The sequence below is a fragment of the Lytechinus variegatus genome, chromosome 8, assembly GCF_018143015.1.
Source record: "Lytechinus variegatus isolate NC3 chromosome 8, Lvar_3.0, whole genome shotgun sequence".
NCBI lineage: Eukaryota > Metazoa > Echinodermata > Echinoidea > Temnopleuroida > Toxopneustidae > Lytechinus > Lytechinus variegatus.
In genome coordinates, this window is record NC_054747.1 from 4,475,423 (window position 1) to 4,502,163 (window position 26,741).

At 36.9% G+C, this 26,741-nt stretch overlaps 2 protein-coding genes across 4 annotated transcripts in view; both read left to right on the forward strand.

The window, feature by feature from the left end:
- LOC121419858 (ubiquitin carboxyl-terminal hydrolase 25-like) overlaps positions 1–4,398 on the forward strand; it is a 49,354-nt gene extending 44,956 nt beyond the window's left edge. For all 3 annotated transcript variants that reach the window (XM_041614322.1, XM_041614319.1, XM_041614321.1), the window contains exons 21-23: positions 83–272; positions 2,226–2,534; positions 2,665–4,398. In XM_041614322.1, coding sequence (XP_041470256.1) covers positions 83–272; positions 2,226–2,416 — 381 coding nt within the window. In that variant the 3' untranslated portion in view covers positions 2,417–2,534; positions 2,665–4,398. The remainder of the gene's footprint in view (positions 1–82; positions 273–2,225; positions 2,535–2,664) is intronic.
- A 15,142-nt stretch (positions 4,399–19,540) lies between these two features.
- LOC121419860 overlaps positions 19,541–26,741 on the forward strand; it is a 28,395-nt gene continuing 21,194 nt past the window's right edge. Inside the window, exons 1-3 of the mRNA XM_041614324.1 lie at positions 19,541–19,716; positions 23,747–24,094; positions 24,904–25,245. Of these exons, the coding sequence (XP_041470258.1) occupies positions 19,662–19,716; positions 23,747–24,094; positions 24,904–25,245 (745 nt within the window). The 5' untranslated portion in view covers positions 19,541–19,661. The remainder of the gene's footprint in view (positions 19,717–23,746; positions 24,095–24,903; positions 25,246–26,741) is intronic.

The following is a 26,741-nucleotide window of genomic DNA, read 5'->3' on the forward strand; positions in this document are numbered from 1 at the left end:
GGATTATCATCTTGCCCTGTGTTCTCTGAAAGCTTGCTTGATTATTCAACTCACTTCAATCAAACTGTATGATCCATTTCAGCAACTCAACGAGCAGTGTGCCACGACTTTTGATGCGGGAGAAGAGGCAGATGCCAGCGCAAGTCTGCAGATCATGAGTGAGCTGGTTGTGCCATGTACGAGCCTTCTTGGGTCCAACCCAGGAGAAGATGCACAGGCCGTGGAAGAGATCAGGTCTAGGTGGTGCTCGTATCTTGGCCATGACCTCCCCGGTGAGTGCAGTGAGCATGGCCCGTATTTTGAAGTCGGGTTTAACCCTAAATAGACTGGGCTATTTCGACGCCTAAAAAGACTGGGGGGGGGCTGATTCAGCCCCCCCTTATGATCTCGGCCGTTGATCGCGCGATCGCGACGAAAATTGGTACACGCATTACCCATGGCATTATCTACAAAATTATAACATCAAATTCGGCAAAAAATCTCATGTCTCATTAATTATGCTAATTTATGCGTAAAATCATAAGTTTGCTCTAATTAATAAAATAATGCCCCTGAAATGCTAATTTTTGTTTCACATACTCTAGATAGGCATCTGATCAAATTGATTTTTAAAAAATTTCAAAATCAAATTTATTTTCTTATGTATTCTATTGTTTTCTAAATTTCTTATGTATTTCTTTGTTTTTCGACTTTTTGTTTTTTATTGTTTTTTCAATGGAAATTGTCGGGGACTTTATTTTGACCATAAACAAGATAAAATTAATTGATTTTAAGCAGTAAAAGGAAAAATAATGAAACATTTATGAATTTTGGCTAAGAACACTATTTGCATTGGATTTGTACACAAATTCATGTTTTTGAGTAATTTTGGGTCTGCATGCACTTACGAAATGTTGCATAATTTTGGAACCGCGTACCCGGGGGTCACAATTATGGTCTCAAAAGTTGCGCGAGACTTGAAAGTAAAAAGTCAGCGAGCGACGCGGTCAAAAAAAATTGCGCAGTGGATTTATCGCGAAAAATGTCGAGGGGGGGGCTGAATCAGCCCCCCCCCCAGTCTTTTTAGGGTTAACTTAATCTCAGGTTTGAAGTTGTGGTTTAAGTATGGATAGCCAATTGTTATATAAATCACTAAAGGTAGAGATATCATCTTTCATCTCATTTGGCTTTCAAATCATTCATAATTGTCTAGGAAGTATAAATAGATGATTGTCTTCACCATCGATGAATCAGGAAAGAGCACAGTAAACATAAGAAACATACAACTTAATAAAAATTTTGACACTTTTGGCTTCCCATAATTTTAGTAGTACAGAGTTAAACCATGGTCTAAGCTAAACCTGACTTCAGAATATGGGCTATGAGTTTATACTTGACAAAATGGGAGAGTGAAGGAGTAAAGGGGAGGGGTAAGGAGATGGGGGGGGGGACTTTCTTCTCATCCAAGTTCAGGCTAGGAAAGGGATCCATTCATGATGGTGCTTCTATCTTGGACTTGATCTCACTTGTATTTTTTTTCATTTGAAGAAAAGGGATCATAAATAGGGGTGGGGTAGAACAACTGGGCCAAGTGAAGGGGAGAGGTGTGGGGAGGGGGATGCTTGCTTATCTAATCCATGTTTAGACTTTGAAAGAGATCAATGTCAGTGGTCTTCTACTCAGACCTAGGCCCTGTCTTACAAAGATTTACGATTGATCGAATCAATCGTAACTCTATGGAAATCCATCAGTGTCATAATTTTGTCTACAGGAAATTTGCAAAATTTCCTTTGTAAACAAAGGCGAACACACCAAATTGTCAAGAAAACAAATGAATTTATGTAATATATGTCATATGTAGAAAACATTTTGAACATTCATGCATTTTAGAAGTTGATGTTGCTGGCTTTCCATAGTTGTGATTGATCAGATCAATCACAACTCTTTGTAAGACAGGCCCCTGATGTTACTGAAAATGGTGTAACTTAATCAGATAGAAGAAAGGAAAGTAGACCTGGAGGAGGGAATGGGTTCCAAAAGAAACTTATCAATCTTTACAGAGGTAAGATTTTCACAAGGATATAGACTAAATTTTTGATTGAGATGTTCAAAGTGTAATTTAATTCACTTGTTTTCATTTTCATTCAGTTAGTAATTCATTGAATGACAGATACTGTAAGGTGAACAAGACCATGTTCTCACAAGTATTATTATGAAGGTTTTTTTTTTCTTTCTCTGTGTTCCAGGTAAACTGCAGGACAAACTGCAAGATCTCTTATCCCGGCTCCTCGATGGCGGATCTGACGGTCAGACCGTCAAGACCCCTCGTCCCGTCCGCTCCCAACGGTCAGTCAACCACGGCCAGCAGTTCAGGTCGACCATGCAACTCATCAGAGAATTTGAACATGCAAATCGGGAAGAGGATTCTTCATCATAGCACTGAGCCATCAAGTTCAGGAGTCTGCCAAGGAATCCTTGATAAAAACTGTTGTTCCACGCAGAACTCTTTGTTTAACCAAAGGCACAAGAAATTAGACCTACTGCCTTTTTGTCAGGTGAAAGGCAAAAAGAAGCTGCTGAAAACTGCTTATCTAAAAAAAGAGCCAATGGAGTAAATTAGAGAGTCAAAAGGGGCCTAAGCTTTCGATCCTAGCAGAATCTTCGTCGGAGGCAAAATTTTGTCAGGTGCTCAGAATTTTAAATGGAGAATGGTGATGGCATTTGTTATGCCGGGCTCTTTAGGGATCAGTTCATAAGAGCTGACGTGGCTACCCGGGGTAAATCAGACATTCTTATAACTATTCTTTTTATTAATTATAGTGTTTGACATCGTAGGAAATACCACAACAGTAAACCCACTGAGGATAAGTTGATGGACTTGTTGATCGCTTTTGATGAATAGTTAGGATATCGGAAATTTCAACATGCCGACTGGGAAGAGCATCATTCATCATAGCATAGAGCCAACAAATCTATGTCAGGAATCTGACAAGGAAATCTTAACCCCAGGTTATCTTTCAAGCCTCGAGGTTGTTATTAACAGATTGTTTTATTTTAGAAGGAATAAAAATTGGTATTCATAATTTGTTACTGAAATGAATTTAAAACAGAGTTTAAATTTGTTTCTAGATTGTTATTCTGATATTGTTATTTGCGCCAAGAGTGCAGTTACTCTTCCTACAAAACCTGGTTATAGATTCTTATCCTTAGTCCCATATTGTCCTAGAGATATTGAATAGTAGCAACAGTACTGCAGTAACTATCCATTCAAAACCTAGTTATCATTAGTTTCTAGAATTTTGTTCTGAGATTGTTGTATTCCAGAGAAATATATATTTGCATCAACATCGCAGTTGCGAGGGATACCATTAATTTTTAAATTTGTTATTTTTATGGGATGTTGCAAGAAAATATTTATGGCCTCTTGCATAAAATATGTTCGACACATTGTAAAGAAAAAGTTGCATGAAATCATGCTTGATTTCAAGCTGTTGGACGGATCATTGAAAAACAAGCATTTCCAAATAAGCGGCAGACAGTGGGCTACTATTTTGAAAATAAAGAACCCTGAGGAAGGGGAAAAAATGGGCTACTGGTTTCTGCATGGTGAGTGTGATTGGCTTGAAAGTTATGTTTGAATTCTTTTTGTAAAACTTGTAAACAAGATTATATGAAATGATAAGACAGGGCAGGGGTGGGGTAACATTGAATGGGGGAGGGGTGACCCGCTTCAAGAAAAACAAGAAAATGGCTTGCTCTCCTTCAATTGTAGAAAGTGATGTCCCCCTTTTCTGCTGCGCCCCGCCCCCTTCAAACATATTCTCCACCCCTGTGAAATGTAGCGACGATTAAAATGACTGAGAGACGTTTGATATAAAACTCATCAACATTATTAATATTGTAATATTGAAATCTCAAAGCCATAGACTCCAGTCAACAACATAAAGGGTTTCCTTCCCTGGCCTGAACAGCGTTCACTGTTCGTGCTGTTAACCTACTGTGAACCGATCTGCTGCTTTGTTAGAGAAAACGATGCTTGTTTTTCAACTATCCGTCGAATAGGTAGAAATCAAGCATGTTTTTATGCAACTTCGCCTCGACCATGCTCCATTCCTATTTTACGCATGAGGTCTAATATGAACGAAGAAAAGATTGATATTCAAAAGCCAGCAAAACTCACTCAAAATCATAATTTGCTCGTGCAAATGAAAATTTGGTACCTCCACTTTTCATTGTTAGAACTCAGTTGTGTGTGCATTATGAACGTTGAGATGGGTCTCAAATGAAAGAAGAGAAGTATATCTTTTTATTCATGTGCAAATTTATGGTCATGATTATAGGAAACATTTACTCTGAATAATGGTTTCCTTTTTACTGGGAAGCACTGTATAAGAACTACCTAAAAGGGTCAAGGTACTGATCCATAAAACTTGTAATAACACATTTATACAATAACAGTATTTCCTGGCAGCTTATATCGAGAGATGGTGTTGAAGTATTACAGCTTGTGTTGATGAACTATGGGTAATTTCCCTAATCACCAACAGCAACCCCCAGGGACTGGGAAAAATCATGATTTCCTGTTCGCTGTTGGTGTCGGCGGTCCCAAGCTCACAAACGGGATGAACATCATCGTAAAATTTGCCTTTTACAGAGTATAAATCTTTAGAGCTTGATACATTTTTATGAGCAATAATGTTTACTATTTCAGATCTTTGAAGTGATTTTAGGCTTTGCAATCTGTATGATGACATTTTACTGCGACGTCTCCCTGATCTAACTTTCATCGTCAAGATTTCTCTCAAAGTTCAGACGATTGGCATCCTAGCAGCAGAGGCATGACGTGATGGATAAAGCAATGGGTGTCATATTTTTGAAGCTCGCTTCAACAGCCGTTTTTACACTCAACACCAACACCCGACTTGAAATCACCCAATGGGAAAATAATCTATGTGTCCAATTTGAAGTTTCCATAGGTACAGTGATTATTGTTTTTTTATTACTTTAAAGGAAAAGTCCACCCCAACAAAAAGTTGATTTGAATAAAAAGAGAAAAATCTAACAACCAAAACACTTAAAATTTTATCAAAATCGGATGTAAAATAAGAAAGTTATGACTTTCTAAATTTTCACTTAATTTCCCTTAACAGTTATATGCACATCCTGGTTGATATGCAAATGAGGGGACTGATGACATCACCCACTCACTATTTCTTTTGTATTTTATTATATGAAATATTCTGATATTCTCCCCCTTTTCATGTGAAGTTGAGTTTTATTCCTTCCCGAACATGTGTAATTAACATTGTTTAACATTATGTGGTTCAGTTAATTTGGTCCTAAATGTTAAATTGGTAAAAATTGAAATATTGTATAATTTAAACAATAAAAACAAAAGAAATAGTAAGTGATGGACATCATCGACTCTCTCATTTGCATGTTACTGAGTTGTGCATATAACTGTTTTGTGAAAACTAAGTGAAACTTAAAAATGTCATCGCTTTAATATTGAACACCCGATTTTGATGAGGTTTTCAGCATTGTGCTTGTTGGATTTTTCTTTATTGATTCAAATCAACATTTCTATGGGGTGGACTTGACCTTTAACGACTCAAAATTTGTTACTGATCGTCCAATTTTGTTCAATTTAACCTGCCTGCTTTTCAGAGTTATTTATTTTATATTTTTCACTCGGATTTGGATTCTCCTTTAATGGGGTGAAGTCTGGGTATAATAAATTTCTTAAACTGATTTGTCATAATATGAGGCAGTTGTGTTGTCTTTGATATTGAAACGCCCTTGATTTATTGTAAGAGGTAATGTATTGTATACCTAATGTTATTTATTGAGAGGATTTTTACCATCATGATATAATGCAGCAGGCTACTTTAGAATTTCATGAAGGGTACTCAGCACAAAGTTAGAAACTATATTAGCAAGGTAAAATCAAATGAACAAAACACTGAAGATTTCATCAAAAATTGGACAGGGAATAATAAAGCTATGACGTGTTAAAGTGTAACATTATTTGGGTCAAATATTCTAGCATGCCTTCATGAATACATGAGCAAGCCGATGATGGCATCTCCTAATTTGTTCTTTTATATGACATTCTATTCATTCCATTGTTGTCCTCCGGCATGTAGAAATAGTTTTGCTTTGACGCATAAATAATTATCGCTGAAACTTATTTTATTACAAGGGAGACACATATGCAAGGATCTGTAGATAGTCATGATTTCTTACATCAAAATGAGAAAAGATTTAAGTGAACACCAAGTCAGAAGCTCATCTGATGAATATTTATGATGGCATGCATACTTAAACAAAAATATAGCTATACATTTAAATTCAATAACTTTGCTATTTTTTATCAGATTTTGATGAACTTTTCAGTGTTTTGCCCATTTGATTTTACTCTATTTATTCAGATGATATTATTCTCAAACAGGAGTACCGTTAAACGTTAAATGAAAGAACGAATGTGCTTTTCTCGACTGGACAGTTTTGTACTTTACCACGAGGTGAAAACAGAGTCTTGTTATATTTGATGCTTTTATACAGACAGTGTAGATAAGTAAAACAAGTACATGTATTCTTATTTCATAAAATTAACATCCTTCATGTGGATATTTTGTCTGTAAAGAATGAAATTGAACAGATGTATGAATGCATTTAATTTTTGGAAGATAGTGGAGTATATGTCCTTCTTGTTTCTTTTTTTTTGGAATAAAAGAAATATCAATTTTATTTCTAAGTCTGACATTTTTATTCAATAATTTGTGTGAGTGGTCAAGTTAACGAGTTGTTTGAGTCATTGATGAGGTCAGTGATGGTCTTAATCACAGTCTGAAATAGGATGATTCATTCCAGGGGCTACGGTTGTAAAAGAAAGAAGCAATATTAAGTTATACTGCTTATTTCATTTTGTATACAATTCATGGGAAAAGGTTGTTTGAGTCGTTACCATGGTGTTTTATTGTCCACTCTGCAGATATTCTATATGGCCACAAAGAAAGGGGTATTTTCTTCTATTTTTTCTTCTGAAATTTGGTTGTGATACTTAGAAAGCCATTTGATGATTAGCAAAGGTTTTCTCCGTATAGGGAAGTTTAATCTGGAGTGAATTTGGTTTCATAACGGTAGAAAACAACATGAACATACTGATTAGGATTTGGAAATAATCCAATGATTAACATATATTTTTTTAAGTTTTGGTTTTGTGGTGTCATTCAAACAATTCCACGATTTGTCATGTGATATGAATTTAATAAGAATTCATTTTCTTAGAAAGATGACAATGAATTTACTTGTGCATTCATTATACAGTGCGTCCCACAAAAAACGAAACCGAGATTTATCGATGATTTATCATAACTTAATCACAAATACAATAGACAACTGACCTACCATTGTAAAGCTTAGAATCTCCTATTTCATCTGAAATTACTGAGATTATTTCTCATTCACGCATGAGTGAGCAAAAACAATTTAAAGAGGGATACCAAAAACTCATTTGGCGGGCTGTATCTGGGTTTCAAAAAGAAAACCACATTTTTAAAAATTTCAATATCTGCTCTTTAATTTGACACCTCAATTACAGAAAACGGTCAAGAAATAACAAAGTTATGGTTATTTGAAATAAGGCTTGAATTTCAATAATTTTATAAAATTAACAGGTTCTACAGGCTAGCGTTCAAACTCACTTGACACTCCGTTTTGTTGACGATCAGCCACGCATAAAGTCTTTTGTTAACCATGCGATAGCTTCTGTGGGAAACCGATGAAAACACGTTTATTTAATGAAATTATGGAAATACAAGCGTTGTTTCGAGGGAACATAACTTTTTTACTTCTTGACCATTCTTTGTGATTAAGGTATCAAATAAAAGAGCAGATATTGAACTTTTTAGGCATGTGATTATTTTTTTGAAATTCAGATACCCCCCGTCAATTGAGTATTTGGTATCCTTTCTTCAAATTATTTTGCTTACTCATGCGTGAATGAGGAATAATCTAAGTAATACCAGATGAAAGAGATGTGGAGCGCTGTGGCCCAGTGGATTAGTCTTCTTACTTTGAAAAAGAGGGTCATGAGTTCGAATCCCAGCCATGGCGTAATTCCCTTCAGCAAGAAATTTATCCACATTGTGCTTCACTCAACCCAGGTGAGGTGAATGGGTACCCGGCAGGATTAATTCCTTGAATGCATGAGCGCTGAAAGGCAGCTCGAGCTAAAGCCGGGGTAATGATGATATGATAACATCGCGCCTCGGAATAGAATATTTCTAGATAGATGTCGCTATATAAATGCCTATTATTATTTTTACTCTAAGCTTTACATTGGTAGGCCTAGGTCATTTATCTATTGTATTTGTGATTTAGTTATGATAAATCATCGCTTAATCTTGGTTTTGTTTTTTTGGGACGCACTGTATTATAAGACACATCAAATTCGTGCCTGCTTCTATATGAAATATGTTCAGTTATGAACCAATAAAATGACCAATACCTTCTAGCCATTTTATGGTTAAGAGAGAACAATGAAAAAAAGGAAAATGAAGAAGGGGGAAAAGGGAAGTCTGATTCTTGTAACTGTGTTACCGCTGTTATACAGTTGAGAATTAAGAAAAATTACGTCACAATTAGATTGTCTGATCTTGCCCCTTTATCCTTAAGCTTGCACCGTACCCCCTTTTAGAAAAAAAAACACATGCACCCCCCCACACACACACAAGGATAATTTACATGGGACCAAAGGCCACAGGACAATGTATCATAAAACCTTAGTGGCAAGTAATGATCTACTAACATTGAGAGTTTGATTTGTGTAATTTGTCTAGTATATCAGGGATTTGATTCTAAGCCAGTGAAATAGAAACCACTCTTCCTGTCATTACCACCATCATGTGCTCCAAGTAAGTCCTTGACTTTTTGAAGGCAAGTAAATATTTAATTTCGCTCCTTTCGATGGCGAATTATAATTGCTCTTTTGTTTCCTGTAATATTGCTGTTAATTTTTTTATTATAAATACCCTGGCCTTGTTGTGTACATGACATTTTTTTCAAGTAGTGATAATTAAAGGACAAGTCCACCCCAACAAAAAATTGATTTGAATAAAAAGAGAAAAATGTAACAAGCATAACACTGAAAATTTCATCAAAATCGGATGAAAAATCAGAAAGTTAAACATTTTAAAGTTTTGCTTAATTTCACCAAACACTTATATGCACATCCTGGTGGGTATGCAAATGAGTCTGATGACGTCATCTTCCCACTGTTTCTTTTGTATTTTATGATATGAAATGGGGAATAATCTTTTTTTTCTCCTCATTGTCAAGTGAAACTACGATTAATTCCTCCCTGAACATGTGTGATGAGCATTGTTAATACTTTGTGTGATTCAGTTTAGTTGGTCCTTAATTGTCAAATATATATTTAAAAAATGAAATATTGTACAATTAAAAAAACAACAAAACTAATAACGAGTGAGGGACATCAACTGTCTCATTTGAGTTATACATATCACTGTTTTGTGAAAAATAAACCAAACTCAAAAATGTCATAAATTTGTTATTTTACATCCGAATTTGACTTATTAGATTGTCAGCATTATGCTAGTTTGATTTTTCTCTTTTTATTCAAATCAACATTTTTCTGAGGTGTATTAGACCTTTAAAATCGCATTTACATCGTATTCTGTCATGTCATACCCACACGAGTTGGTTTCTATTTTCTAATTGGAAATGATACTACTAATTCATATTGTGGCCATTTGTTTGTTTTCTGTTTTTCCCCTTTGGAAAGATATACATTCTGACATAATTATGTACACTCTAATAAATGAAATGTAAAAAAATCAACAATAAAGTTGGAGGAGTGATAACCTTTTCTAAATCTTGCATTCGCCACTTCAAATGGTTCAACCCAACACTTACATTGTTGGATTCAAGCTTCATGCAAGGTTGAATATATCATTTGGAATAGGTTGTCACCTATCACTCTTCCAACCTTTCAATTGCTGATTCAACATTTCATTTTTTCCATGATGACATCGACTTGAAATACATAGTAAATGGTAACGTTAACTAGATATCTGAAACACTTTTGTATATTTCAAAACAAATTATGATGAATGTCTTCCAATGAATGACCAACAAAACAATAATCCTTGGATAACAAGGGAATATACACACACTTTACCTCACGTTGAGTAGCGTACTGTTCTATTTGGGGACCATGCGCAAACCAAGACAGGTCAAAAGAGATTATTTTTTCTAATATGATTAATGATACCGTTCAAAATCAACATGCATGAATGAATTCTAGAATCCAAACAAAGAACAGAATAGAAAAGATTCTCTAAAGTTCGGGATGAAATTAACAGAGCTTTGCCAATTTTGTTCATGAATTTCTTTATTTTTATTAGGATAACATTGGTCTTTCAAAATATAAATTCTGCTAAAAATATCTCCTTCAACAGATATCGTGAAACGCATAATAAACAATCTATTTTCCATGCCTATAAAAATATTGTTGGATTATTTACACTATTTCCGGCATAAAATGGTGTTGAAGTTGTAAAAAGAGTTAGTTAGGTTATCAGTGGATTATCTTTAATTTTCAATCGTTGTATTAGTAGCCTATATCTTTCCAACAAAAAATGAAAGTTGCATGTGTTACACCTATTCATGAAAACAGGAAATAAAAACAACAATTCCCGGTCATTAACCGTATTGCCATTTCTATACTAAAAATACTTACAAAACACATATAAAAGAGATTGGATGATTTTTTTTTTAAAGAAACATCATATTTACTTGAAAATCATTTTGGATTAAGGCACGGTCACTCAATAGATATATCAATAATTAATCTCATAAAACTAATGGAGCCATAACAGCAAAGTATATTCATTTATCATTATAGACCTAACTAAAGCCTTTGCTGTGAACGATCATTCAATTTCATTAAAATTATTGGACAATTATTACACAAGTGGCACTCTTGAAACTCTTTACTAGCTATTTCACTATCATAATAATTTCAATGGTTTTCATCATCACAAGAAGAAAAAAAGTGCGGCGTACCTCAAGGCTTCATTCTCGACCTTCTCTTTTTATTATCAACGATTTTCCACATCCATTTAAAGTTTACAGTGCGTTTGTTCACAGATGAAGACAGTGTGTGTGTGTTTTAAATAGAGAACCAGATTTTTTTTTTTTTAAAGTTAGGACCTATTCAAATTATTATACACATAAAAATCTACTTGTGAGTATTAGTAATTGGATAGAAGCGAATACACAATTCTCAAGACAAAAACATATTATATTGCACTCTAACCAGCATCATCAATGATTTTAATAAAGAATATAGAAATATAAAAATAGGGAAAAATTGCTTCACTAATTTTTACGTATTTTTATAAATGACGAACTTGCTAGGACCACCATTTATATATGTGAAACAATGCCAAAAATATACACGCTTTTTTCAGCTTCTTCCCCAAAATCTTAAAGCTGTTATACCAAAATTGCAGCTCCTTGTAGCAGATCAATGCGACTGGAACGGCGTAACGAAAAAATATGCGAAGCTTTGGAGCGGATTTCTTTCTTCTTTTTTTTTCTCGATAAAAAGGAAATGCTATGCTTTGGAGCGTCTTTCTCAGTGTTCTTTTTCTCAATAAGACAAAAATGCTATGCCTTGGAACGGAAATTTGAGTGTAAAAATGGGGATCCCCTCCGCAGCACATACCCACTATACATTATATACTGAGTGCTCCCTCCCCCCCCCCCCCGGTATAGGCCAGTTCGTAGTTACTGCATGGACAATTTTGGTCAAATGACCTTTCATTCATTTCATTTTGATAGGCAGATTTCAGAGGAAGATATTACGTATGCATGCCTTACATAGAAAGATGATGAAATTGAATAGACCTGGGGAGCGTTTCATGAAAGGACTTGTCGGACGTTTTATCCGACAAGTCCTGTTTTATCCGACAGTTACTATAGTAACAATGCTTCCCAACCAATCAGCATCCAGGAAACTTGTCAGATCTGACAACTTGTCGGACGAAAATATTGATGAAACGCCCCCAGGTGACTGGAATAGCACACCAGTGAACACTCCATGTGAAGGTATTTGTTGTGTTTCTACTTTGAATGCATATTGAAGCATGCTTGTACGATGTACTTGAAAAACTGGGAAATATCAGTCGTTCGTAGACGCATTGTTGTTCTTTGTGGATGTGAATGAAAAACACAATTCAAAATAATATATGAATAACCAAGACATCTAAGTTGGTCCTTATCTCATTCAATTCTAAAACTCATTTCACTTACCAATTGCCTTCCTCTGATCATGCGCAGGATGGAACTACGATCTAGTTTATTATTTCCTGTCACCTACATGTTTTCTGTCACTGTTTGCCATTTCACAGACAAATATTGTATGGATTCCAAAAACGAGGTGCACGATTGAAAATTAATTATTGAAAGTTAAACTCTATTGATTCTGAACACTTTTACAAATATTAAGCAATAACTGTGAATTTCATACAGTACATAGCGTTCACTAAAAGAAATAATAAAAAAGCGTTTGTCCATGTGTCGAGACATGACGTTGCGTCCCTTGTTAAATGAGGGATGTAATGTTTATGATGGAAAGGGCTTCTAATAAAAATAGAACCACTTTACATTGTCATTACTTCGCATAGGCCTCCCATTCTGCTCTCAGTATTGTATTCCAATCACCGACATTTCATCATGTTCTTAGCCGCATTCCTTAAAGGCGCATTGGTGATGACGTAAACAATGATATTCCACCAACATGCGCATATATCTACTCCTAACGCGAAGGAATAAAATTCACGCGAGACGCGTGCAGACCCACCGGTAGATTGGAGGATAAAATAGGTAGTTATCGGCACCCAAGATGCGTAGAACGCTATTGTCATGGCAACAATCGTGCGTAAGGATTTAAGTTGAGCGGAATGGCGAGACAACATGGCTGCGAAATTGGTTTTAGCGTTGTCACGTTGTTGGACAGTAGTACTGCTGCCGGTTGTTGTGGCTGTATCGGAGCGACATCTATGAGGAGCATCAAGTCGTGCGGAGATCGTGGATATCCCGTCCGGAGTCTGCTGCGATGATCTGATATCAACAGTGACGTCAGAACGAGAACTCTGTAAGTTGCTTATGCCCAACGTTTTAGCATTGGTGTCAACCATGTCAACGGTCAGATGCGAAATCGGCATAGTATGTGTAATGCGAATAATAGAATCATCCAACCTACTCCCCCATGGAGACCTTGCATCAGCGTGAGCTTCTGTCGTCTGTACTGCCGGATTTTCTTGCACTTCTCGATGAAACATCAGCCTGTTACATGATATGTTTAAACAAGAACTTCTTTGGTCAGACCGGCATGGACCCAATGTAGGGGCTTCCGCATGGGGGATTGAAGGAGTTTGAGGCGACCGGTAGAGCTTTAGATTACGGCTAGGCAAAATGTTTCCGGAGCAAGAGATGCCGATACTGCTTCCAAGTGTTGGACAATTCATCATGTCCACCGGTATCTCCAATCTTTCTAGATGTTGGCCAACAGACTCGACGTTGGCTTCCGGTAAATCAGGCCTCCGTTGAATGGGTCCGGGAGAATGTTGAATGCTGCTTTGGTAAGATGCTGTAGTATTTGAACGAGGACGGAATGGACTTGATGGAACTGCGTCACTTGCGCCATTGTGACTCTTGGGAATGACGCGGTGGCGTTGTCGGATGGCTGCGCGCATCATGCATACGTTTGCTGCCGTTGAAATCAGCAGAGGGACTGCTATGAAGACAAGTAAAACACCAACCCAGGCCAGGTCGGAGCCGTGGATCTGAAACGGATTCCCCGCGCACCTGGCGGTATTCGACTGGAAGAGGGGGAACCCTTCGATCGGTAAGATGGGTATCATTGGTAGGAAAGACAAGAAGAGCAACGAACCCAATCCGATCCTTGCTCTTCGAGGCGTCACAATGGTCGGGTATCGCAGAGGCCAATTGATCATAAGACATCGGTCTACGCTGATGCTGCAAAGAACCCAAGCTGACTGATAGAGGAATAGAAAGTGTCCGCGCAGGAGGAGAGCGCAGGAGATCTGATCAAGAGGCCACATATCCCTCGGGCCCATGATGATCCCGTAAACCGCACCACAAACCCCTGCACACATATTCGCCAAAGCAAGAGCCTGGTAGAAGAACACGGTTGTGGTGTCGAACAGATCTTTGTTTCTCTTGAGCAGTATTAGAATGAAGGTATTGCACGAGACAACAAGAATAGCCAAAATGGCATATGCCAAATATTGGACAACTTGGCGAGACAAGGACGCATTGGTTATAGGAACACCAGTCGGATCCAAAGTTAGCATGGTCATTGTTTCGTTGCCAAATTTATATTCTTCCATCATTGAATAGACCCACCTAACCTACCGTTCTTTCTGGTCTACAGATATCAATTTTAAGGATGTTAGATTTGCAGATTCCTCATGAGCTAAAAGTGGCCCGTGAAGTAGCCAAGGTTTAAAGTTCAAAACCATCCCGGGGATAGAAGACCATTTCAATTTTTCTACCGTAGTATCGCAGCGTTGAAATCCTTTTTGATGAAAGAGGAAATCAGTTATATTCCACGTTTAAAATAAAGTAATGCTAAAAAAACAGTCTTAGTAAAGGCACCCGTCCTATTGCCAACTTAGTTTCCAGACCCGTATATGTTCCGTGATATCCTCTGACCTGTAAAAAGTTAGACAATACTCCACAACTTGTAGCAAAGTTATCTCAGTCATTCAAAGCTAAGTTAACATTAATCATAAACAAAGTATGTGTTGCTAAGGGGACATTAATGCCTTATACTTCAGGTACTATTTCGTAGTAATAATCACGAATGGACTGTTCGACTTGCAGTATATAGTGTATAACACATGAAGTCTGAAGAAGTGAAGTATTGTAAAGCTCCACAGTTCTGAACTAAAAGGATTGTCCATGTTTAATGTCGAGAAGATCAACAATAACTAAAATTCATTTCCTCTCACATGTCTAAGATCAAATTCTCTAGAAGAAGGCACTGTTAATATCAGCCATACAAACTCTACGTATGAAGATGAAGTCGAATTCGTCCTTAATACCATGACAAAGATCACCAATGAAAACAGGGCTCATGTGTCTCATCTAAATTGCCTTGATTAAGATGCTGGTAGAAAACAAAGCAATCTTCCATGCATTTGCTCTAGCTCTGGCATCACTAATCAATCCATTAACACCCAGCTGGCCTTGCAGGTTAACGCAAAGAAGGTAATCGATTGTACAAACTCTCCATCTTCATTATTGGTGATGACCGGTGACATTGATTTAGGCGAAGAAATTAAAATAAAGTCTTGACGGGACGCTTTATGTGGCTAGCTGGAAAACATATATATGTTTGTTTACTGTCAGATGCGAGATCAAACACCGAATGCAGATTCGTTTTATTCTAGCTGATGATGTTATTTATCTTTATAATTGTCTTTGTAATTCTACCAATTGATTAAGACGACGAATTGGGAAAAAATGAGAGGGAGGGGACGTTTTACGTGGCTAGCTGGAAAACACCATCTTTATTGTCAGATGGAAGTATCATTGAAATCACAAAGCAATGACACGTAATACAGAATGCCTTTCGTATTGATTGCCCGGGGGGGGCCACTTACATTGAGGACTGGATACCATGCGCGACCAAAAAAACACGTAAAAAGGATGTCTTTTTCACGATAGGGCACGTTACGTACGTAACGTGATAAGGGTGTCAAAAATAACGAAAAAAGGGTATCTATTTTGCAGGAAAATTACGTGTTTAGGGTCGAATTTGCGGGGATGATAAAGCAAAATTAAGATGATTTATTAAGGATGTCTTTTTTGCCCCAACACTTCGTGTTTAGAGTCCGATTTGCGCAAGGTGTAGAAGGTGGGATCGTACTAAACCAAATAAGGTAAAGCCGACGACTGAAGGACCCGTAACAATAAAAAAAAATTCCTGTACTTGCTTAGTGGTTCATTTCAGGGAACATTTGCCAAGAGTATCATTTTGTTTCCAATACTTGTTAAGGGTAAGGTTTCTCACGCCAATACTTGTTAAGGGGTGAATTTTCAGAACATGGAAATTACGTGTTTAGGGTGCTTTTCGAGACCCCATGGTCGCGCATGGTATCCATTCGTGAATGGAAGTGGCCCCCCCGGGATTGATCGTTGATGTTAATATTGTCATCATTGATATTCCCTTCAAACTTCAAATCTTTATTTCCAGTTTCAACAAGATATACATTTGGATTAAAAATAAAGATATTACAAGACTTAAACAATAACATTAATGTAGAATGTAAATATCAATATATATTTAGGTACATGTATACATGCGTGTAATACAAAGATGAACGAAGTATTTGAAAATAAAGAGCATAAAAACTGGAAAATTATTAGCAAGACTAAAGCCATCGTCATGTGAGTCTTGAGGGTTTCATGCCAACATTATCGTCACTATTATCATTATTATTACTATTATGATTATTATCATCATCATCATTATCATCATCATCATCATTGTCATCATCATCATCGTCATTATCATCATCATCATCATCATTATCATCATCATCATCATCATCATCATCATCATCATCATTATCATCATCATCATCATCATCACCACCATCATCATCATCATCATCATCATCATCATCATCATCATCATCATCATCACCACCATCATCATCATCACCACCATCATCATCACCACCATCACCACCACCATCATCATCATCATCACCATCATCATCATCATCACCACCATCATCATCATCACCATCACCATCATTATCATCATCATCATCATATTCATCATCATAATCATCACCACCATCATCATCTTCATCATCACCGACACCATCACCATCATCATCACCGACACCACCACCATCATCATCATCATCATCACCACCACCATCATCATCATCATCATCACCATCATCATCATAATCATCATCATCATCATCATTATTTGAATCACGATGCATTGATTGTTTTTATCATTATCCTATAGTTTACAGGTCGTGGTGTGTGTTACAAATCATTCATTACCTCAGATTATGATAGAGAAGATAAACATATATTTCGCGTCCAGTTTATTTTCTTTTACACATACTCTCAAATGGTCACGTTCGTCCTATATTTCCTCTCTATTTTCTTTACTTGAAATAAGTTGTTTTTGTTCAGTGCAGTTACATTCGAACGTGTCTAGGGAAGAAGACAATCTGGTTTTTAACCTGAGGAAGTTGGTAACTATAGTCCGATTAAAGTCAACTATATATACCATGTCTATGTATGCTGTCTGAACATGATTTGTCAAAATAACCAATCGGTTGTATGCATAGGCGGATCCATGGCCCCCCCCCCCTCTAAAAAGGGGGAAAGCAAGAATAAAAAATAAAAAGAAGGAAAAAGAGAGGAGAAGAAAAGAAGGGGAAACATAAGAGGAGGAAGACAAGTGAATAAAATAAGAAAATAAGATGAGGGGAAGACTTGGAAAATAAGATTTTTTTTTATATCGCTATATGAAATTTTCACTCGCGCTTCGCACTCGCAATGCCTTTAAGGTGATTTACATAATTAAAATATCAAATTTTGAAGTCAACATGCAAAACATATTTCAGCTCCGAATTCGAACTTTCATTATTTTGATGATTTTTAAAAAGTGCTCTGTAAAAATTTACGTTAAATGGTCTGAATATTAACTTTTTCTGCTCGCGCTGCGACCTCGCAAATGCTCGCAAAATTTAATTTGTCAAATCCCTATCATTTTCCTGTTTTCATGAAGTTCTCAAAATATCTCTATTCAGGTCAGATTGTCAAAATGTATCAGTTTGATCGGTAATTTATGTAGGCCTATATCTCAATATTAATTCTATAGCAAACTGCTCAAAGTCCCCATTTCATGACAGTTAATAAAAAAATTCGGCTCGCAATTTGCGCTCGTATTGATTGTTGAAAATATATTAACTCATGCATCTTATTCATAATTACAAAAGTGCTTTAAATGTCCAGTATTCAGGCCGTAGTATTAACAGATTTCACGCTCTCATTAGGCTTATTAGATTAATAGATCGGATATCAATTTTATAATCAGATTGGCCCTTTTTTCATAATGGAATATCGACAAGCGATATGGCAAGGAATATGATTTTCATATGATGACATATGTCCCGGTCCTATGTCAAAACTAAAAGCAATAATGAAACATATCAGCTCTTTTTTTAACTGTGATTCATTTACACCTCACAATTTTCCTACAAAGTGCTTGAAATACAGAGCTTAAATTGACCCTTTTACAGGTCGGAGTCTGAAATATTTCAAGCTCGCGCTTCGCGCTCGCTTTATTGATTTTAATAATAAAATAGGTATTTAGAATGCCAAGATTTTAAGTAGAAATCTAAAACACACGCGCGCATGTTTATTCAGATACGCAGCTTGTACTCTATTTAAATCATCCAATTTCACATCGCAATATCAAAAAATTTCTGCTCGCGCTTTGCGCTCGCATTATCAATGTAGGAAGATTCCCAATTACTCATCCTTTTCATGATTTACAAAACATGAAGAGGGTGTCCCATTGTTAGGTCTAAATCTCGAATTTTTCCGCTTCGCGCTCGCATCAAATGTTCAGTTATATACTTATCTTTTCACGATTACAAAACGTGCTTAGAACTTCCATTCTTCAGGTAGAAATGTCAAAATTTTCAGCTCGCGCTTCGCGCTCTCATTATTGGATTGTTGAAATATGTAGTGTCTTTGTGGCTAACTGCAAGCAGACCTAACAGATCAATTTTTGATCAGATCAAAACGTATATTAGAAATTTCTGCTCTCGCTTCGCGCTAGCAGTAATTATTTAGTTGGATACACATCTCGTTTATGATCACTAACATTGCCATGAATGTTTTAATCTTATAGGACAAAATGCATGAAATAATAAAATAACACGAGCTTCGCTCTCGCATTATTTAAATGAGGTTACTATACAATTAGGTTGATTTATAAGAATGAAGCTTAGAAGTGACTATGAAGACAGCCCCTTCAAAGAAACAAACGAAAATCAACTTCGAGCGGCCGATCGGGGAAAATGTGGCTGAAAAAAATCCGCCCCCCCCCCCTATTGGCGAAGGCCGGATCCGCCCCGGCTGCATGATCGAAAACAATATCGAAATCAACAAATATTATGGTAGATTCTGACCTTTCATAATGTGAGGGATTTCGACCACATTATTGCTATCAATAGAAGCATTCACTTTCACAGATTCGAAAGAATTTAAAGTATAGGCATATAATAGGCATATTATGATTTTAACTGTCAATTTTGTTAATTGATTGAGAAGTGAAAGCGATGTGATAAAAATAATGGCACATTGATCATGCGGTTTTAGAACTTAGAAAGAGAGAGAGAGTGAAACTTGGAATGATATTTTCAAAGCCCCAATTGCGAAGGGCTACTCCACTGTACTGTAGGCTACTTCTTCAGTTCACATAGTTCTGAAGTGCACTCCAGAAGGTATCTAATTATATCGAATGCAATAATCTTTCACTGAATAAAAATTCTTTAGTGTTAGGGTCCTGTCGCTCCAAGATGTCATCATTCTTTTGGGGAACGTTTCTGTGCTTCATATTTCTTCATATTTTAGGTAAGCTAAAACGTCTCTCCGTTGCACCAATTAATCGTGATTGATAACAGTGGGCTCGTGAATCTTGGTAAAAATTACATTATTTTTTTTAGTTTTCGCAAATTACGTGCAATGAAGTCTCCTTTTATCAGTGTGTTGAAATTGAAATATTTGTGGGTACACAATAAAAATGTTTAAATTTACGAATAACGCTGTTTACTATATGAATCGTACAGTTGTTCAAGCAGTTTAAACAAGAGTTTAAATCTTAAACAACAAAGTTTAATTCTTAATATTTGATTCTCAATAAATTAAGCATGGTTTTGACAACTACTGTGCGATTCACATAGCAAACAGCCGTGTTTAAAATTTCAAACAGCGTTTTTAATGTGTAGAAGGAGAAAGAAAAGAAATAATCATATTATTGGAAGCTACTAATTTCATGATGAAATTTAAAACCTGAAGTCTGTCTACCTTCAATAATAAATTGCATCAAAAATCATTACAATTTAGGGTTCATCTATTGAAACGTTAGGACTATAACATAGAATTGATTAAACCAAGGTTCCGTAACACAAAGACTAGCGATTAGTTACCCATCCATTTTACGATTTACAAAACATTAAAAGAGCGTCCTGTTCTTAGATCCAAAATTTATTTTTCGACTCGCGCTGCCGTCAATTGTTTAGTTATGTAACTCGAGTCCTGAAGAAGATACCGGTGATTGGACCTATTAGTGAGTGGACCTATGCAACGATACCAAATGATTGTTAGCCCAAATGGGTTTAGACAAAGTGATAGTGAACCGACTGAAGTTAGACCAAATGGAACATGGACGAAATGAGAGTAGACCCAGTGGTTATTAGACCAATTGGCTATTAGGCCAAAAGGTAATAGAAGTAATGATATTGGACAAAGTGGATATTGGATGAATTGAAAAAATATACAATTAGACTAAATGATAATAAACAAAACGGCTATCAGCAGTACAATTGGCTTTTAGACGAGATGGTAATTAGACGATATTGTTATTGAACTATGTTGATAGTTCACTAACTAATGGTGGAAGAAATGATATCAAACCATGCGATAGTGGGGAAAAAGGCAGTAGACGAAATGGCAATAAACCGATAAATATCCATACAATGATTTCCAAATCACTTAATTTTCTTTCTTGTAAAATTCAAAATACTTAGTGAAAACATATTTTATATCTGTATATCTGTAGCTCGAGTCCTGAAGAAAATACCGCTGTGACATTGTGTGTTGCGACATGTGACATTATGCGTTGACAATCTGCTGCGACATTATGCGTTGCGACATGTGACGTTATGTGTTAAAAAATACATTATGCATTGACTGCGACATTCCCGACATTTCATTTAGGACGTTCACGCTTACTTAGGACGGTAGTTCATGTTGGAAGAGTCTTTTGGGCCCGTCGTCATGGTCGTAAAACTCCGTCCTGTAAATGGAAATTGTGTGACATGAGATTTTTTTTTCATTTCGCATCTGGAACGGAAACATTCAATTTGCGTTTCGTGTGCAAAATTCTGGTTGCTACTATGGTAACAGCGATATATCCGATTTAGGACGACTTTCCAAATCCAAAGTCGGTTCCTCCAAGAGCTCGAGAGGCCGCCCGGGGGGCCTACTTTCATTGAATGGTGGATACCAGGCGCGACCAAACGTAAAAAGGGAAAGAGTGGGTAAGTACGTTACGCCTATGTAGCGTTATGAGGGTGTTAAAAACGATGATTAAAATACTGAAAAAAGGATATATTTCCACTACTTGTAGGGTGTCACAACCCAAATACTTGTTGAGAGATGCATTTTCCTAATCTGGAAAAGACCTTCCCTTGTTTAGGGTGCTTTTCGAAACCCCATGGTCGCTCCTGGTATCCACTCATCAATGGAAGTGTACCCCCGGCAAACTCTCAATTTCTGCGGAAAAGTAAATCATACTGCCAATTGCTTTGTGTGGTAGAGGCATATAGTTTGTGTAGAAGGTGCAGGCAAAAGAAAAGACTCCGCAAATTTAGACGGTTTATGGCCTGCTGCATGCTGTGTACATGTCAACACATGCGAAATGATTCGGCTTAAGAGGTGATCTGACCCATGGAATCAATTGCCAGTGATCCACAAATAATGCACATTAAATGCAATATCGATTCGATGGACTGTAATGATCTTTATCTAAGCCTTAATTCGGTAAGTTTTTCCTTACTCAACATGCATGATATGTACTCGATTTGTTTGAAAAACCACTTTCTTATCCATGTCATAATCTACATTTCGCATGTCTCCAGCCAGCTGGAGTCATAGCCATGATACAGGTACAGTCCCGCCGCGAGCTCAGGCAGGCAAATGGCATGGCATGCTGGTATCGTATGAAAGAGCTTTGCACGAAAAGGAAGATCTCTAGGCCTGTAACACAAAGCTTGGTAATGATTGTAGAACAGTTTTCTACGTTTGATTGTATTGACTGTAATGTACAATCAATCTAGAAAATCGAGTCTATGATTAATCGTTAACTTTTGAGTTAACCGACTCTAATCTCGCGTTGTAGAGGTTTACGAAAGGTGCCTATTATCGGTTGTAACAGGCCCCACACACTCACAAAAGTAAAATCTTATGAAGAAATCTGCATACTGCATGAATTTTCTGTGATCAGCAACTCACAGATCCGAAAATAATATATGAAGATTTAAAGATATTTTACGGATGTTATTTGCATGCATAGGCCTATATCAAATCTTAGAAGGTAGATTGTGAAGTTTGGAGGTTCGGCATATTACTGATTATAATAGTAAGCTTCAAAAATCACAACAATTGTGCAAATTTTGACTAAAGCATGAAACTTTCACAAGTATTAGTATATGCCGTAAGATTTATTTTAAAGTTTAGTCAAAATTTGCACAATATTATTGTTCGGCTAATCCGCTCTACTATAATGCCTATATTTCATGGAAAATAATATCACAAGTGGCCATTTTGGAGAGGAGATGAGTCAAAATCAATGTCGGCTAAATTTATGCATTTCCCATGTCAAGGCAAAGTCGGGGGAGTTTTGGTCGAGACGTTGGACTCCATAGTTTCTTAATTATAATTACTATTGTTTTTCATATCATTATCGTCATTATTATCAATTTTTCTGATTTGAAAATAATCGCTTTATTAGCAATGTTATAATTTATCGCAATTTTCGTTATCATACTAAATTACCATAATAGTTGCCATTATTTGTTATCATCGCCATATCATACCTGAGAGTTCTCTTCAATTGTAACAATTGTACACTGCAAAAACTCTGGCGTTGATTTAACACCAGCCCGAATTCTATATATGTCCACACCAGAGAAGTGTTAAACAACACCAGTTTCGTTTTGGTCTAACACCAGGTAGGTGTTTATACAACACCAATCAGTATTAAAACAGCATCGGTTTGATTCCAAACTGGTGGTGTTTCAATACTTCTCTGGTGTAGACATATGTAGATTCCGTGCTGGTGTTAAATCAACACCGGAGTTTTTGCAGTGTGATGATACTGTGTAAATTGCTTTATATTGCTGAAAGACGGGCTAACAATACATTTGGTTTTAAACAAATCCCGAGCTTTGATGTGTGTTTTATTTTTTCTTTCATTATTCCGTTCATGCAGGTACACAAATTAATAAACAAGACAGGAAGAAAAAAAATCAAACTTGTTTATGCACTTTCATTCGGCATTTAATTCATCCCTTATAGAGCATGCAGAGTATAATGTAGTACAAGGAATGAAATTGGGTCGGTGTTTCCAATCACTATATGTCCCACTCGTTTTAACACTGAATAGTGATTTTCGGGTGCAATAATGTCAGGGCTTCATTTTTACACCACACACCACAGACACCGTCAGATGAGAAATGGGACCTTTGCTTGCTGCTTGGTTTTCTTAAAGAATTAAAGTCAAATCAATATTAACCGAACCCTTAACTAAGATCGAAAATGTAATGTGTATATTTTTTAATTTATCAAACTCGCAGTTTGTATATTTCAATTCTGTTTGTAGGAAGAAATGAAGTGATTTCTCAGACCACCATACGATCGAATGCCGGAGAGATAGCTTACCTTCGTTGCCCCTTCCAGACAACTCCACAGGAGCTGGCCAGGGTCACGTGGACTAAAGATGGCCGCGATAAAATTGTGAACGTCACAGGCTGCACCGGTAATGCGGTAATCTCCTGCTCAATCTCGCGGTCTATTCCCGAGAAGTACGCGGTAGACACAGCTGGCCGCCTTTCGAGTGGTTTTACACTGACAATAAGTGACGTAACTCTTGCAGATGATGGAATTTATGTCTGTAAAGTGGTTAGGAGAGGTGGACTCGATGACATCACTTCCAGACTCGCCGTGACATGTAAGTAGACCAAATACATTGACGTCATTCCGCTGTCATCTTGGAGGCGAAAGTCATTGCCTTACAGGCATTAGTGTTCTTATCACCGGTAAGCTGGCGCATCTCTGACAACTCTGCTTACGCGTATTCCTATATCCTCTGAGGGAGGGCGCTATGAGACCATTTAAACGTCACATGCCAAAGCTCTATACAGATATTTGAGGATGTGAATGGGGTTTTAATTAATGCAAAATCTATTCTAGAAGCAAATGACTTGGATAATTAGAGAGAGTGAAAGAAACTCTAATAAAACAAGCATTATTATTACAAATTTCAACAAATTCACATGGTGTGATATAAACACATTGTGAACATCCATAAAAATAATTAGCTTTACACCAGAGAAATGTTCATGTGAAAGTATATGTCCTAATGGCACCATGGTTTGTCAATTCAGAAACTACGTGCTTGGCTTCATTTTTTCTCTACTTATGAGTCAAGTTTGGATGGTCGTAAAAAAAAACCATTACACCATTAATCAACAGGCTATACTACGACCTCGGCAGTACTGGTAGTGAAGAAACGTGTCCTCTAAGTCTAAAGTCCTATATGTAAAGTTTCATTTCATTATTTAACAGACCGTGTGCAATATTCAAAAGCCTAAGAATATTCAAATCCCCGACATATTTGTGCACCTTACGCCATTACCTTACGCCATTAACTACTAATAAAAAAAGTATATCCCACCCCTAAAAAAACACTACGCATAATTGTGGCAATACATATACCTGTATGTATTCATTTGATCTTTTCTGAAAAAAATTAAACAGATGTACCTACGGAGATCGCCGTCATTGACGTCGAAAACGATGTCGAGGTTTCGAACGAGAGCACGTTGTACGCAGTCGTCAACCGTCCTTACACGCTGAACTGCACCATTCCATCTCCATGCAACCCTCCCGCCAATATCACCTGGTCCGCCCCTGATCTCAATCCTCAAATTTCAAATCAAGCCAATCACTTCAGCGCTTCTGATTCTCCATTAGTGACGTCATCAAGGACGATGACGCTTACCGCATCCTCGGTAGAGTCTATGAAGGTGGTGCGGTGCACCGCAATGCATTATGGTCTTTCGGCTCCCCTCAGCATTAGCGCTACTTTTGATGTTGGCAGTAAGTATTGAGTACCTTTCTTTCCTAAAAAAAAGCATTCATTCAGCTATAATGATGTGACCTGATTGCTTTATGGGGAGCGGGGGTGGGGGGAGGGGGGATAATGTGACCTACATTTGTGACCTCTGACCTCTCCCCCCCCCCCCCAGAAAATGTGTAATAATGAAGAGTTACACCACATATAGCTTTCTCCTTTTAAAACATATATAGTTCCCTTTTCTCCATCTTTCTTGTTTTTTCCCTCTTTCACAGCATGATCAATGCAGGGGTGATGGGGGGGGGGGGGGCACTCGCTCCTCCTATCACCCCTGAACCAGACCAATGTCACACTAAGTAGGTTTAAAGGAGATAAATCTGAGCGAATTAATCAGCGCCTTACTTTTTTATGAGCGAAACATGTCAAAAAATTAATCTTTAAGGGTTTTGCAGTTATTTTTTTGACAATTGGTACAACCTTTATGACGTTATGAAACTATTGAGAGGAGAAAGGGTGAAAAATGCATCTATTTTTCTGGATATCGTGTTAACATTTGTCACTAGATGACATTGCCACGTTTAGGTGGTAACCATTTTCCTTACTATCGAATAAAGATGTATTTACGCATATTCGTCCGAACGCCATGCTCCGCCCCCTGAATTAATGTTTGATTCTGGTCGCTTGCAGGTGTTCTTGGATACTATGGCCTGTATTCTGAAGTCGGGTTTAACTTAAACTCAGGTTTAAAGTTGTGGTTTAAGTATGGAGAGAGAATTGTTACATAAATCACTAACAGTAGAGATATCATACTAAAAAGATAAAAGATTATTGTCGTCACCATCGATGAATCAGGAAAGAGCACAGTAAACATAAGAAACATTTCATTTCATTTTGACATATAAATAACAAAACATATTTCCAAGTATCCCTGTACAAAAATTATATTCAAGATTATTACATATCAGGTTGGAGGAGGCTGCTAAAAAGCGGAGCTTGTAGAGTGCAGCCTCCCAATAAATATAACATAACAGTTAATAAATAATTTTGATACTTTTGGCTTCCCATACTTAAACCACATCTTTAAACCCGAGTTTAACTTAAACCCGACTTCAGAATACGGGGCCCAAAACCATTATTTAGGCCCATATGCTAGCGTTTCTACATAATATGGAAAGAGATCTAGGGTCCGTAACACAACGGTTAACGATTGATCGTAAGCATGTTTGCATATTGTAGTCAATGGAATCAATCGTTGAAAAATGTTCTACGATCATTGCTAAGTTTTGTGGTTATGGGCCCCTGGTTTGTAATTGGCATAAAAGTTGAACGAAAGATACTTTTACGGGGCCCAGGAATGTATCAGGCTGGAAAATGTTCTTTAAAATACAACGATGTATTAAAGTGATTGGTTAACATTGGTTTGACATTTAAAAAATCTGAGCGAGAAGGTCACACCTGTCACCTGTGTCTGTGATATCTTACAAAAATGAAGCCCAGAAAAAATAGCGTTCGAAAATGA